This window comes from Ochlerotatus camptorhynchus, unplaced genomic scaffold (genome assembly GCF_037179485.1).
Source record: "Ochlerotatus camptorhynchus isolate MF236.1 unplaced genomic scaffold, CSIRO-AGI_Acam_v1.1 ptg000257l, whole genome shotgun sequence".
NCBI lineage: Eukaryota > Metazoa > Arthropoda > Insecta > Diptera > Culicidae > Ochlerotatus > Ochlerotatus camptorhynchus.
In genome coordinates, this window is record NW_027040747.1 from 704,978 (window position 1) to 718,579 (window position 13,602).

General features: G+C 38.5%; 1 protein-coding gene across 1 annotated transcript; it reads left to right on the forward strand.

Moving 5' to 3' along the window:
* The first annotated feature begins 2,127 nt into the window (after positions 1–2,127).
* LOC135705061 (all trans-polyprenyl-diphosphate synthase PDSS2-like) lies at positions 2,128–13,151 on the forward strand. Its single transcript, XM_065226623.1, has 3 exons — positions 2,128–2,584; positions 11,928–12,254; positions 12,315–13,151. The coding sequence occupies exons 1-3, from the start codon at positions 2,250–2,252 to the stop codon at positions 12,997–12,999; spliced, it is 1,347 nt and encodes a 448-aa protein (XP_065082695.1). The 5' UTR covers positions 2,128–2,249; the 3' UTR covers positions 13,000–13,151.
* The last annotated feature ends 451 nt before the right edge of the window (positions 13,152–13,602 follow it).

Genomic DNA, 13,602 nt, shown 5'->3' on the forward strand with positions numbered 1-13,602 from the left:
CAAGTCTCCCGGATATTCTCTCAAGATATCAGCTTCATCAGAATTAATTCTAAAACCCTTCAGCAAATATACTGCATTTATTATACAGTTCACACTTCGATTTCCCATACATCAGTCAGGGTACAGAAACATACTGTTCGACACGACACCTAACGTCAGAAAAGGCAACCAACCTGCATTTGATTACAGTCGAGGGGTGAGTGAGGTGCAATGGTTAAGCAAGAAAAATCAAATTCTATTGCACTGTAAATCAATGAAAAATCTTGCGATCATTGCTGAAGCCTATGGGAATTCGAAATTAAATGTTTAAACAAGTTTAGTTTAAACCTCTCTTAAAGCTTTGAAGCATCCCTCGTAATGTTTATAGAATACATTAGTTACCTTATCTGACGCAAAGGTGAGCTTGTGGGCTGAAAATCGTGTCTACAAAAAGCAAAAGAGTTAGCTCTATTGCCAATTAGTATATTTGCCATCAGTTAATCAAAGATCTCCATTAAGTCTTTGGATAGTTTTAAAGACATCTGCTTGATCAGGTATTATTCTCTCCAACTGTCCAATAATGTGAGTCACGTCTTTAAAATATTCTCGCAAGCTAGCAACCATATTAAACAAACACCATAAACGAACGGTAACCCGGATGGTAGAACTATCCCACAAATGGTTTGGATGATACCCAGAGCACGTCGTTAAGCTCTTTATAATGGCTATTTTTTATTAGTGAAGTTGATCAAGAATTATTCCAAAGACCTTTAGATTATTGAAGGTTCAGAGAAGTTTACAGAACTTCAGAGAAACTATATGTAGTGCCAAAAGAGAATCTGAATGTATTTCAAATTGACTACTAAGGCGAGTTTCAAGAGAATTCCAAGATAATACCAAGAGGGAATTTTGAGAAAAATTCAGAGGTGAAGGTAATTTTGGGAAAATTAATGTCCACATTTCAAGCAAATTCTCAAAAAAAAAAAAAAAGCAGTTGTGCAAGGGCTTACGGCGTGATATTTTGGGATCCTTTATCGGGTTCTGTCGACGGTGGTGGAGCGGAGGAGTGATGCATGGTTGTGGTGGTGTGGTGGATTGTGAAACACTGCTTTAAAACATAATATACTTCGGTTGGGACTAGTTAAAAGATGAGTGATATTTGTGATGCATTACTCCTGGTCGGAAATCATAGTTGTATGTAAATACCTCCGATCTGATGGGGCCTCCCTTAGCTCAGTCGGTAAAGGCGCAGCTACAAAGCAAGACCATGCTGGAGGTGGCTGGGTTCAATTCCCGGTCCGGTCTAGGAATTTTTCGGGTTTGAAAATTTCTCGACTTCCCTGGGCATAGAAGTATGATTGGACTTGCCACACAATTATACCAATGCAAAAATGGTACAGGCATCGAAAGCTCTCAATTAATAACTGTGGAAGTGCATCTAGAACACTAAGTTGAGAGCACGCAATAAGCTAATATGCGATATGCAATAAGCTTGAAATGTGAAGAAGAAGAAGAAGAAGAATACCTCCGATCTCACTGATTTTAAATTTTTCGTATCAGTCAGATTACATCAGTGACAACAAAGTGGTTGAAACAGTTTGTGGGGGTATGAGGAGCTCGGTGACCTAGAGATGACCATTTATGCTTACTGAGTTAGGTTAGGTTGTGTTGTCTTTATTAGAGATGCTTTCAGCATGGGGCTGGTTCGCCTCCGCTGAAATGCCGAAATCATGATCATCACCGACTAAATCCCAAGATTTTCAAGTTCATCATTCTGTTCTCCACCGATTTCGGTTTTAACATTTAATCACGTTCACGGTGGCGCAAAACTATTTTACCTCGCTAAAATACACTACAATCTGCCAACGCTGCAGGAAAAAATGTGACTCCCAAGAAACTGGCGCGCTATACCACTTGAGCAGAGCCGCGGCCCGTACGCACCTTCTGGGGTAGTCCTGTACTGGCAGTTCGAGCGTGCGGTCCGTTTATTAGAGCTATTTCGCGAGCGGCTTTTTCATTACCCAAAAAAATCACTATACAGTAGAGCAACCAAAAGCTCTGCCCTCCCAAACTGGCCCTCCGATTCCGGTCAGTGAAAGGTTGCGGTGTTTTCTTTCAGTTTCCCATTTTGGACGTCCGTCGCGTCGTCACCGTCGTCGTCGTTGAGGTGATTTAAACGTGATTGAAGCAGCAAGATTGAAGTGTGTCCAAATTTTACGGGGTTATCGTGCTGAAGAAAATTGAATCATATTGAGGTCAAGTGTGGAGTGATGGCGTTCCGCAGAATCGCCCGCATCTGCTGGCAGCAGCAACTTACGAGCACAAGCCATAGTGTTCCCCGACGCATTCTAACGGTAGCATCCGGAAGTGCAATCGATAGACGGCGGATCAGTTCCAGCTCGACGGTTGGGGAAAAGTTGGCCACGGCTACCAAAGCGGTCCAGAAGCACGACTGGAACCGGGCCGTAAGCGAGGCGGAGAAGATCGTGGGCTACCCGACGTCTTTTCTCAGTCTGCGCTGGCTGCTTAGCGACGAGATAGCAAATGTAGCGCTTCATCTGCGCAAACTGGTTGGCAGCAATCATCCGTTGCTGAAAACGGCCAAGTGAGTTTGTGTGTTACGTTTTTCCTGCCTTTTTCTTTAGGAGAATCCTGTTTCATAATTTACGTGGGGTAGGTTTGTGCGTTGCGAAGTTGAAGGAATGATAGCGTAGATCTACGGGGGTCGATGGCCAGTCAGTGAAGGTCAGATGGAATCGTGGTGGATGAGGAATTTTTGCATGCATCAATCTATAACTGAAATCGATTCATCTTGGCAATGGTTAATTATGGTTTAGATGAAGATATCTATCACCCTAAGGTCTCTCAGGGCTTCCCTTAGCTCAGTCGGTAAAGGTGCAGCTGTAAGACAAGTCCATGCTGGGGGCGGCTGAGCTCGAGTCTTGGATTTTTTTTCGACTTATCGGGGCTTAGAGTATGATTGTTCTTGCCACATAATTATACTAATAACAAATTGTTAAGGCCTAGTAGAACGCCCTAAATTAACAAATGTGGAAGTGCTTAAAGAACACAAAGTTGAGGGCTGATGGTCCCAGTAGGAACGTAATAAAGCCAAAGAACAAGATGATGCATACATAACGTTCGCTCAGCCTTGAAATCTTCGGCTCAACCATGTTTTTCAAGTTGCAACATAATAATTGATAATTAGCTATTTGTCAATAGCTTTCTCCTTGATGAGTAGTTGTGAGGGTTTTTGACAGAGTATAATTGTTTATATGTTCATACCAAAGAAAGTCGTTTTATGAAACTACACAAAATCTGCAACTTCTATTTGATTCAGATTAACTCATTTTACAAGGTTCGAAATATAAATCACTTTTACTTGTCAAATTAAAAACAATTCAAGACCTTGTGCGATAAATAATCATTTTTGCTGTCGAAAGCGTTTCGCATCCGTTTCGACCGCGCAGCAATAAAAAAAATGGTTCGATTTTGATAATTCGAAATCCATTGCGTCTCTGCCAGGCCTAGGTTATATTGTCAGGACAACTAGTTCCATGTTGCCACCAGCCTGCGGTGTTAAATCATGCAAGAGATAGGATTTTGCGCGTGGCGAACGTAAAGAAAAGATAAATATGCAAATCAAGTGGTATGATATGAAGATTAGATCAGGTTAATGGAAATTAGTTTGACAAAACCTGAATATTTTGCCCTAAAAGCTGGCCAAAAATGGACTACACAAATCTTTCGCAAACGGCACTGCTCAGAGATCCTAAAGCTGTATTTAATATTTCGCATTTCACGTAATATTTGTGCTATTGGATGTGCGCGAACTCATATAAAACTATGGTTTCACGTTAAATCGTTTTGGTGTCTTCGGCGCCCTTATTCCTTATTATTAAGTGCGCAGAAGACACCAATGCGATTTAATGTAAAACCGTAGTTTTGTAAACGTTTGCGCATAACAAACAGCATAAATATTACGCGCCTTTTTGCAGCTACACACTAATTTCCACTAATTTAGCTACTCAGTTACATTTGAAATGCGGAACTGTTCGGCCAAACTTTTAAAATCAAACAATTGAAAAATGGGTAAATTACAGTATCCCTCCGCTAATCCGCCATAGTTGTGGAAAGATTAGCTGGGTTGATCCAATAGTACGACTGACAAATCCATACAAATCAAGGTTACCAACTTAACAATGTAAAAAAAGCTCCATGAGAGATCGTGCTGTCGGATTATCAAGTCGTAAGATCAACGAAAGCCGCATTAGCAACTTATACAGGCTGGGTTGATAAAAAATAAAATAGGGGAAATGATTTTTAGCGATGGGCCCAATCTTAGATCCATAGGCCAACAATAGAGCCATTTCCCCTATGTAAACTTTGTTGATTTATTAGCAAGTAACGGTCATTTTAACGAGATTTTTCCGCAATTCATAAACCCAGTAAAATGACTGGTAAATAATTTAAGTGTGAAAATCATTGATTGGGTTCATTGAGGGATTTTTTTCCTTGATTTATTTTTCGTTAATCTTGTACTGAGTACCAGGCAAGGCAAGCAGATCTCACACCTGGACCCTACCTAACGGCCCATCAAACTCATGGAGCGGGGATCAACGGATTTACTTCCCTTACGAAGGAAGGTGTGACCATAGATTTTATGCCTCAGAAAATCCCGATGGTACCGACATGGAATTGAACCCAGACCCTTTGGAGTGAGATGCAATCACGCTTACCATTACACCATCGGTGTAATCTGGATTAAAAATGGGACCGAAATACAAAATTTGATCAATTTTGGTGCACTTAAACTTTTATAAACACGAGCGATTACATTAGAAAAAAATCACCATCATACCGCCCCTCAATGGAACTTCGTGTGGGATAGAGCTGTCTATTTGTTAGTCTAGTGTCAAAAAGTTCTTCTTCTTTATCGTATTACAAGCTTGTTGCATATTAGCTTATTGCATGCTCTCAACTTAGTGTTCTACTTGCACTTCCACACTTATTAATTGAGAGCTTCCGATACCTGTACCATTTTTGCATAATATTATTATCAATTATATTAGAGCATTTCCAGCCCAAAACGCTAAAAAATATATCAATATTGTCTCAACCCCTTCCGATTGGAAAGAAACTTTTTATATTGTTTATTTATATATGATTTTTTTGTATACAGTAACTTTTAAAAAGAGCGGATTAAAAAAATTGATTACATTTTTTCAAAAAAATCATAACATGAAAACTATTGATCTGATCAAAATCACATCTGAAAAGAAGTTCTAGGTTGTTAACTTATCTTTAAGGAAAAAAAAACACTTAAATGAAAAACTTAGTAAATTAATATTTATAAAAAAAACTTAAAACGTTGATTATCCCAAAACACCCCCCCCCTTTAATCTTTATATTTGTTTTTATTTAGAAAACTTAAAAAATGTTTAAAATTTGGTGAAAAGTTAAGGCTGATTACTTGCTTTAAAAAATCTATATTTTTTTAATTGTTTTTGTTAATTATTAAAGTTTATAAAATTGTACATATTTTTTAGTGAAATAATAATTTATTTGAGTTTTGCGTCCAAGTCCAGTGGTTCTCAATTTATTGCGAATTAATAATAATAATAGTAATAATAATGTTCAAAATTTTATACCATTTTAAAATGTTAGTCATCACGTCCAGCAACGAGATGTTTTTCCATGATTTCAAAATTTCAAATTAAAAAAAAAATATATATATTCATTCTCAGATACGGTAACTGTCAAATTTACCCGTTCTATTTCGATGCAGCGGAAGAGAAACACGCTGATGATATCATATTAAAGATTTGTATTGGTTATCTAAACATTTTTTTTTTTTTACAACTCATATTATTTGAATACATTGAATACATTGGGTGTATCGTTAGAACTAGAGAATACTTTTACTGCAATTTGGTTGTTTGAAACTGGAATATAGTAATGATATTTTCGAGTTCCAGAAATTGGTTTCTTGGCTATTGGTTGGCTATTTGTATTTTTCCTTAGACACATAACAAATTGTCATTTTGATCGTACACCACTGGTAGAAGGTTGTTCCACATCTTGCTGCATTCCATCATTCGAAGGCGTTTTGTTTGATGGTAAACGATAAACTTGAAGACGGCATCTACTACAAATTTTAAAAGAATTATCTAGAGGTATTTTACAACCAAAACATTTTAATTTTTCAATAACTCAATCTGACTAGTCTCTTGATTCTGAACAACACTACTTTGATTTAGGTACTGGTTTTCAACACTTGAAATTGTTATCCATTGGCAAAAAATAACTTGCATTTAAACTTGAAAAGCTAAGAGAGATGAAGTGAATGGAACAGGTGAAGGACTTCCCAATATATATGTAGCAGAATAATTACAATGTTGACATTATACCTATCTTTATTAGGTACAATTGATTATATCAAACTTTTTTAAGTGTGAGCTTAAGAAGCCTCCACGGGGTGCCTTTTTAAATAGTTGTGATCAGAGTTGGTAAAGGTCAGTTTGGTCAGTGACGTTTGACGAAAACCAAAAATAAATTGTCGCGGTACAAAAACCATCATTTTCATACATTCTTCGTCATTGACGAAGAGAAGCCGACAGTAATCCCTTTGAACAAATCCTATCGCATCTTTTACCAATCAAGAAGAAGAAGAAGAAGAAGAAGAAGAAGAAGAAGAACTTAAATCTAAGTCTAGTGGGGCTGGGACTGGATACTCGTGTTTTTTATTTTAATTTATTTTATTATTTTCTTTTATTTAAGTCGCACACTTGATTTGTCCGAGGGTGAGATTTGAACTCGTGAACTTGGCGTGAGAGGTATGGATGTTAACCACTACGCCGGGGTCACCCCCTTGATACTCGTGGTTCTCTCAAGGTGCACAGGAATCTTGTTAAGGAGGGGCAATTTTTTATGGTGTATTTAATCTGGGGATGGGGAGTACTCGAAAGTGCGTGGGAGATGGTGCTGCCAACCCACCACTGTTTCCCTACTGTTTAATTTATCCAATTTTATTAATTTTTTGCGCCGGTGGTGTTCATCTTCTTCAAGGCAAACTGCTTTCAGACAGCCAATGGAAATTGGCAATTTAATCCCATCGACGATGTCGATGATGAACCGTCCCAAAGTACCACCAGTCGGAGTGACAGAAAATGATGCCGAACATTCAACATGTTTTAAAGATGATATAAAGGACAAACCCGAATTTATTGCAACGCACATAAACAGCTGTAACTTTTTCACCACGGTAACAAATGACTTGAAATTTTCAGAGAAGATTCTTAGACGATTTTCCAGTAAGACAACAATAGACCAAGATTCAATGGCAAACTAATATCCACTTTTCAATTAGGGAATCCAAAAGCTGTCTTTAAACTTTGTACAGTTGCGAAAAAGTTCATCCTCGGAATTCCTTGAGGTTCTTTTCGAAATTTTAAGAACTCTATGAGCTCTTTTGAAATTCTTTTCTTAACTCAGAACACCTTGGAGCTGAAATTCTCTTAGAATTTCAAAAAAAAAAAATTCCCGCAATGAGCTAGAAATTATCGGTACTCCCTTGAAATTTTCCTCAAAATTCCTTTGTAATTTCACTCAAAATCTAATTTCCTCGGTATTCTTTTCGAAAAAATCTTGGAGCTATCTGCAAGATGCACTAGAAATTATCCACAAGATGTTCTTTGAATTCTCCCAGAAATATTTTGGAACTGTCATAAGAATTCAAAATCCTTGAGGTTCTTCTCGGAATATTTTAGAACTTTTTTTCCTCAGAACACCTTGGAACTGAAATTTCCCAAAATTTTCAGAAGAATTTCCTCTGCATTCTCCAGAAATTCTTCCCAGAATGAGCGTGAAATTATCCTCCGAATTTCCTTGAAATTTTCTCAACATCCCTTTGGAATTTCATTAAAATTTTTATTATCTCGGTATTTTTTCGAAATTATCTTGGATTTATCTGCTGGATTCACTAAAAATTATTAGCAGAATTTTCATGGAATCATCCTTAGAAATCTTTTCTTTTGGAACTGTCCTCAGAATTCAATACCCTTGAGATTCTTCTAGGAATTCAAGTTGTTGTAGTTTTTCTACCAAAAATGTTCAATAAAGCTTGCCCCTGAATTCACCAGAACTGTGCAATTTTTCTACCAGAAAGGTTCAATAAAGCTTGCCCCTCCATGCAGCAGATTGTTGCAAATCTTACACCAGAAATTTTCAATACAAACTTGCCCCCAGAAAATTTTACACCTGAAAATTTCAACTGATCAGAACGATGCAAATTTTCCACCGTTAATGTTCAATGAAAATTGCTTCTCCAATCTTGTGATTGGTGCAGATTTCCTTTGTTCCATTTTTCACCAGACATTTTCCAATATAGCCTGCTTTAACCCAACAAACAATTGAGAGCTCTTATAAAACACCTGAGTTGATCAAACGTTGAATAATAGCTTCCAGAGTTGAACAAGAATGTAGTTGTATTGCCATTTGATTAAAAGTTTTAAAAGCTGTTGGAGCACTCTTAAATGATTGTTTACGTTCGGTTTAACTATATGTTTTATAAGACCTACGATAACTTTTATAGCACCTTAGTTAAACTGATTCACAAGAGCTATACAGAACGTGGAATAAACGCATCAAAACAAACCATTGGGAGCTCTTATACAACACCTGAGTTGATCAAACGTTGAATAATAGCTTCCAGAGTTGTTCAAGAATGTAGTTGTATTGCCTTTTTGGTTAAACGCTTCAAAAGCTGCTTGGAGCACTCTTAAATGATTGTTTACGTTCGGTTAAACTGTTTGACAGGAGCCATATAGGATGTGGAATAAACGCATCAAAACAAAACATTGGGAGCTCTTATAAAACACCTGAGTTGATCAAACGTTGAATAATAGCTTCCAGAGTTGAACAAGAATGTAGTTGTATTGCCATTTGGTTAAACGCTTCAAAAACTGCAATGATTATTCGACTGCAAGAGAAGTCACTCAAGATGAGCTTCATATACTTCTCTCATATGATCCAAATATGTATTCAAGAATAGAGCAGATGGAAACAGAAGCGGCTGGCAATCCGGGATCATGAGTTCGAATCTTGCTTCGAGAAACCCTCGGTGGAGTAGAGGTAAATTATATATAGGGGAATTTACGTATTCTCGGCAACCTAAGCAGCGACCTTCTTTCTATAGCCTTTTTCTCTATGGAACGCTCACATATGCAGTATTGGTTTGTTTACAATCTTTTGCTGCCAGCTGCTCTAACAATTTCAGTTGAAAGAATTGTCAAAAACTGTTTTGAAACGCTTTTACAAAGCTCCAATCTTCTCTAGTGAGAGCGAGTATTGTCGGCAACCAGTTTTTCTTCGGCAACCGTTCCATTTGAACTGCATGTAAATCTGCTGTTCTCTTATCGGCAACTCGAAATCAGCTACAATTTGTAGTGCGTGTGTTTCATTTCAAGAAAACCTTGCTAGATTGCTTTTTCTCAGTCGTAAAAATATAGTCAAATTGAAGCTGAAAGCATAAAGAATCGTTTGCATGCATTCAGCGAAGTGTTTTCGTAAGAAAATCCAGTGAAAATAGTGGTTCAATTTGGGTTGCCGAAAATAGTCTGTCATGTCGAAGCCGTCATTTCCCCTAGGTGTTATATTAATAAATGCAAACATTAATTTAAGACATACCTATATCATATAATCAACGATAACATTTCTAGATAAATTCTCTCAATTAATGATTAGAGAGATTAATTGAAAGAATATCAATCAAAGATTAAACAGATGCCTGTTGCTACTTCCTCCATGATCACAGAATGTGAATTATGGCATAATTACATATATTTTCAATGTGCACACATAAATTAAATTAATAAAAACTGTACAAGCAATTATTTTGGCGTACCACGACAATTGTTAAACTAATTTTAATCTGTGAATATTGTGAGTAACAACGGTTATTAAGGAGTCATTAAAAAGTGCTATAAACGCTTTTCACCGCTTGTTGTACAATGATTATTTAGGAGTCATAAAAGAGTGTAACAAACGCCTCTCAGGTTCAATCTCTAATACATTTCGAAGCAGCTGTTAGGAGGTGTCTACAAACGTTGTATAAGAGCTTTCACCAAAATAATAAAGCTTGAGTTTAAATATGTATCTATAAACGTTGTATAAAAGTTGCTTCTACTCCTATTCCGCGTATACATATAATGCTGTAGTTGAACAGGTTCTCCAAAACAGTGTAAACAAGAGTTTTACAGAAGTTGTAATAAACAAATTATGCAGTTATTATTCAGCATGCAGTTGAATAAAATCACAATGGAAGCGTTTCTTCAACAAGAAATTGATTTTGGGTAAACGTTTTACTGAATACGTTAGACAACACCTTTGTGTTGCAGTTGTATAGGTTCTCCAGACCAGTGTAAACAAGGGTTTTATTAAAGTTGTGGTGAACACATTGTGCAATTATTATTCAACATGCAGCTGAACAAAATCAAAACGAAAGCGTTTCTTCAACTGGAAATTGTTACTTGGGAAGTCTCCTATCATCAGAATGTTGCAGGTTTTCCACCAATTAAAGCTTGTCCCTATTTTCAAATTTTTCATCATAAATTTTCAGTAAAGCAGCTTCCCTCCAATAATCAGAATGGTGCAAATTTTACACCACACAGATAAAAATTCTGAATTTTAATTGTGATGTAAACATTCATTCACTTAAACTTAAATTTCATTTCACGCAACCGAGCAACTTGTAAACAATGTTGTTTACAAAGATGGGCTTTTGTATTCAATATTTGCTACATTGCATGAAATGTGTCAGAACTTTACATGATATATAATGTAAACTTATATGATATATGACGCTCCATTTATGTGCATCATATTGAACAGAAATTTACACTACTTTTTCGAACCGTGCAGAAATTATTATTAAAGTTTGTTTCTCTATTCAGCAGAAGGATGCAAATTTAAGACCAAAATTTTTCCAAAAGCTTACCAGAATGGTGCAGATTTTCCACCAGAAATTTTCAATATAGCTTAATTTTAAATAAAGCTTGTACCTTCATTTACCAGACTAGTGCAAGTTTTTCACCAGAAATTTTCCGTTTATTTCATTTATCAGAGCCCTCCCCTCCCCCCCCCCTTGCCCCACCCTGTGCCCGCCAGTGCTCAAGGTTATGAAGGATAGGATCAAAATCGATCTTTTGAACAATACTAGTATAAAGTAAGCATTTTATAACGTTTTGGCATTCTTTATCGACCCTAGCATGCAAAAATGAATTCATTAACCTACTAGGCTAAAAACCTAGTTCAGTTACCACGCAAACGAAACATTTGTAGGTTTGTATTGCACCCTTGCACCATGCACCTTTCGCTAAATGCAAACAAAAACCGGTACGTTTAAATCGAAGAATAAAAAAATACAAACAAACCTATGGGCGGCTTTCCTCACAGTTCCAAACCATTTTTTTTCGCCGATGGCAAAATGAAAAGTACATTCGAAATGGAAAGTAAAATCAAATTGTTACCACCCTTTCGGGCTGCTTTCCGCGTCTAGCCCGCCGAAAATGTAGGCTGGCCACCAAAACAGTAACAATCTGAACCGACCAAACGAACGAACGAAGAAACGCACGATGACCGGGATTGAAAAAGAAATTTAAAATTGCCGAAACTGCCCACACAGGTGTGCTCTGTGGGGTCGATTCAGAAGAAGGTTACACTCAAAGTCGTAAGCGGCGTGGTTTAAATTCATATTTTTACCGTTGCCAGACACGTTTCTTCGTTGTATCGATTGATAAATGGCTAACGTTGAATATTTGTACAATCGAACAACAAATAAATAACAAGCAAACATTGAATCAGGGAAACAAGTCAAGTTAAAAACTCTTTATGTATCTTTGTGCTATATGAGATCACACCCGAAACTAACCGAACGGAACTCATTTCAGAACACTGATTTACAACGACAAGAATCAGCAAGCCTGGGGACTGATCGTGCTGTTGGTGTCCAAGGCCGCTGGCCATGCGGATTCCATTCCGGATATGGAACAGGACAAAAGTGCCGGAGTGCTGCATTCCCAACGAGCGCTGGCCGAAGTTACGGAGATGATCCGGACGTCGCATCTGATCCACCAGGGGATGATCAATTTACAAGCGATGGACAATGCTGGCAATGATCTGAGCGGAGATAGTGAAATGATATTCGGTAACAAAATGGCACTGCTTGGAGGAGATTACCTGCTGGCGAATGCCAGTCAACAGATTGCTTCTTTCAGGTATTTTCTATACTCTATTTCCTTCAAGCACAAACGAATAACAAGATCTGCTGCTTTCAGAAACCAAGATTTGAACATGCTCATTTCGTCGGCCTATCGAGATTTGGCTGAATCCAACTTCATCGGGGACCGAGATGAACAGAACTACCCACTTCCATCCAGACCGGATTCAGAGGTGGGTGGAAAGTCTTCAGCGGACTGCACCCTGGAAGAGCTCGGTTTCGGGGACCTAGAAGACAACACCCAACCAATGAGGATGGAAAATGCCATGGGCAATCCCGAGAAGGAATGGTCCCTGCGGCACGTGCTTGGCGGGGGAAGCCTTCTCGGAAAGAGCTGTCAGGGTGCACTGATGTTGGCTGGACAGCCGGAAGAACTGCAAAAACAAGGCTACCTATTCGGCAGGCATCTCTCATTGGCGTGGCAAGCCTGCATCGATTTGCAGCCGTTCCTCTCCAGCAGTTTGCCCCTGGGAGCTCAATTCAGTCTGGTCTCGGCGCCCGTACTTTTTCACCTGGAGTACGAGCCCAGCATCTACGAAGAGCTGGAAAAAGGCAGCAGTTCGGTTGACGAAATTGATTACCGAAATCTGCACCGGGCCATCGGAACCGGACCGGGACTGGAACGGACGAAAAACCTCATGAGGAAGCACAGCCATGCGGCAATGCAGGTGCTGGATCGATTGCCTCCGTCCGATGCGCGAACGGCTCTACAGAATATCATTCTGGCCATGCAGGAGCTGTAAGAGACGGAAACGCATTCTCGCTGCGTGCGTGCGCGCACGCGCGCGTTTGTGTGTGTGTGTGTGTGTGTGTGTGTGTGTGTGTGTGTGTGTGTGTGTGTGTGTGTGTGTGTGTGTGTGTGTGTGTGTGTGTGTGTGTGTGTGTGTGTGTGAGAGAGAGAATATTAAGCAAATCCTACTAAATCCGTGAACTGTCACAAGCATCGCTATGTTCTCCATTCTCTGTGTAAGGTAAGAATATTTAATAGCTTTAGATTTGACCATAATTGTACAAACAAACAGACATAGCTCTTAGAGGAACATTATTCAAAAAATATCGTCGAGCGTATTTTGCATGCACACTAGCACCATAGAGGTAACTCTAAGACCAGAAGGTCCCGAAAAAACGAGCTCAACTTTTTGGCTCAGCTGGTACTATCTTCGGTCCCAAGCTAATCGATTCACCCCTCGAAACTTAGGAAAATCCACTAACCCCTCATTTTATCTGTCAAACTTTCATAGTGTAGTACTAGAATTTCGACTAGAATGGGGTACGTTAATCGTTTGCTTGAGACCAATAGGCTAGTCAAGTAGTGAGCCAATTTAAAATCGTTAGTTTCCAAGGGT

Bases quoted from the DNA above. Each gene is read 5' to 3' on its own strand.
- LOC135705061 (XM_065226623.1), top strand. From the start codon at position 2,250: ATGGCGTTCCGCAGAATCGCCCGCATCTGCTGGCAGCAGCAACTTACG. The intron at 2,585-11,927 runs GTGAGTTTGTGT...AACTCATTTCAG, and splicing joins CCGTTGCTGAAAACGGCCAA to AACACTGATTTACAACGACA. The intron at 12,255-12,314 runs GTATTTTCTATA...TGCTGCTTTCAG, and splicing joins CAACAGATTGCTTCTTTCAG to AAACCAAGATTTGAACATGC.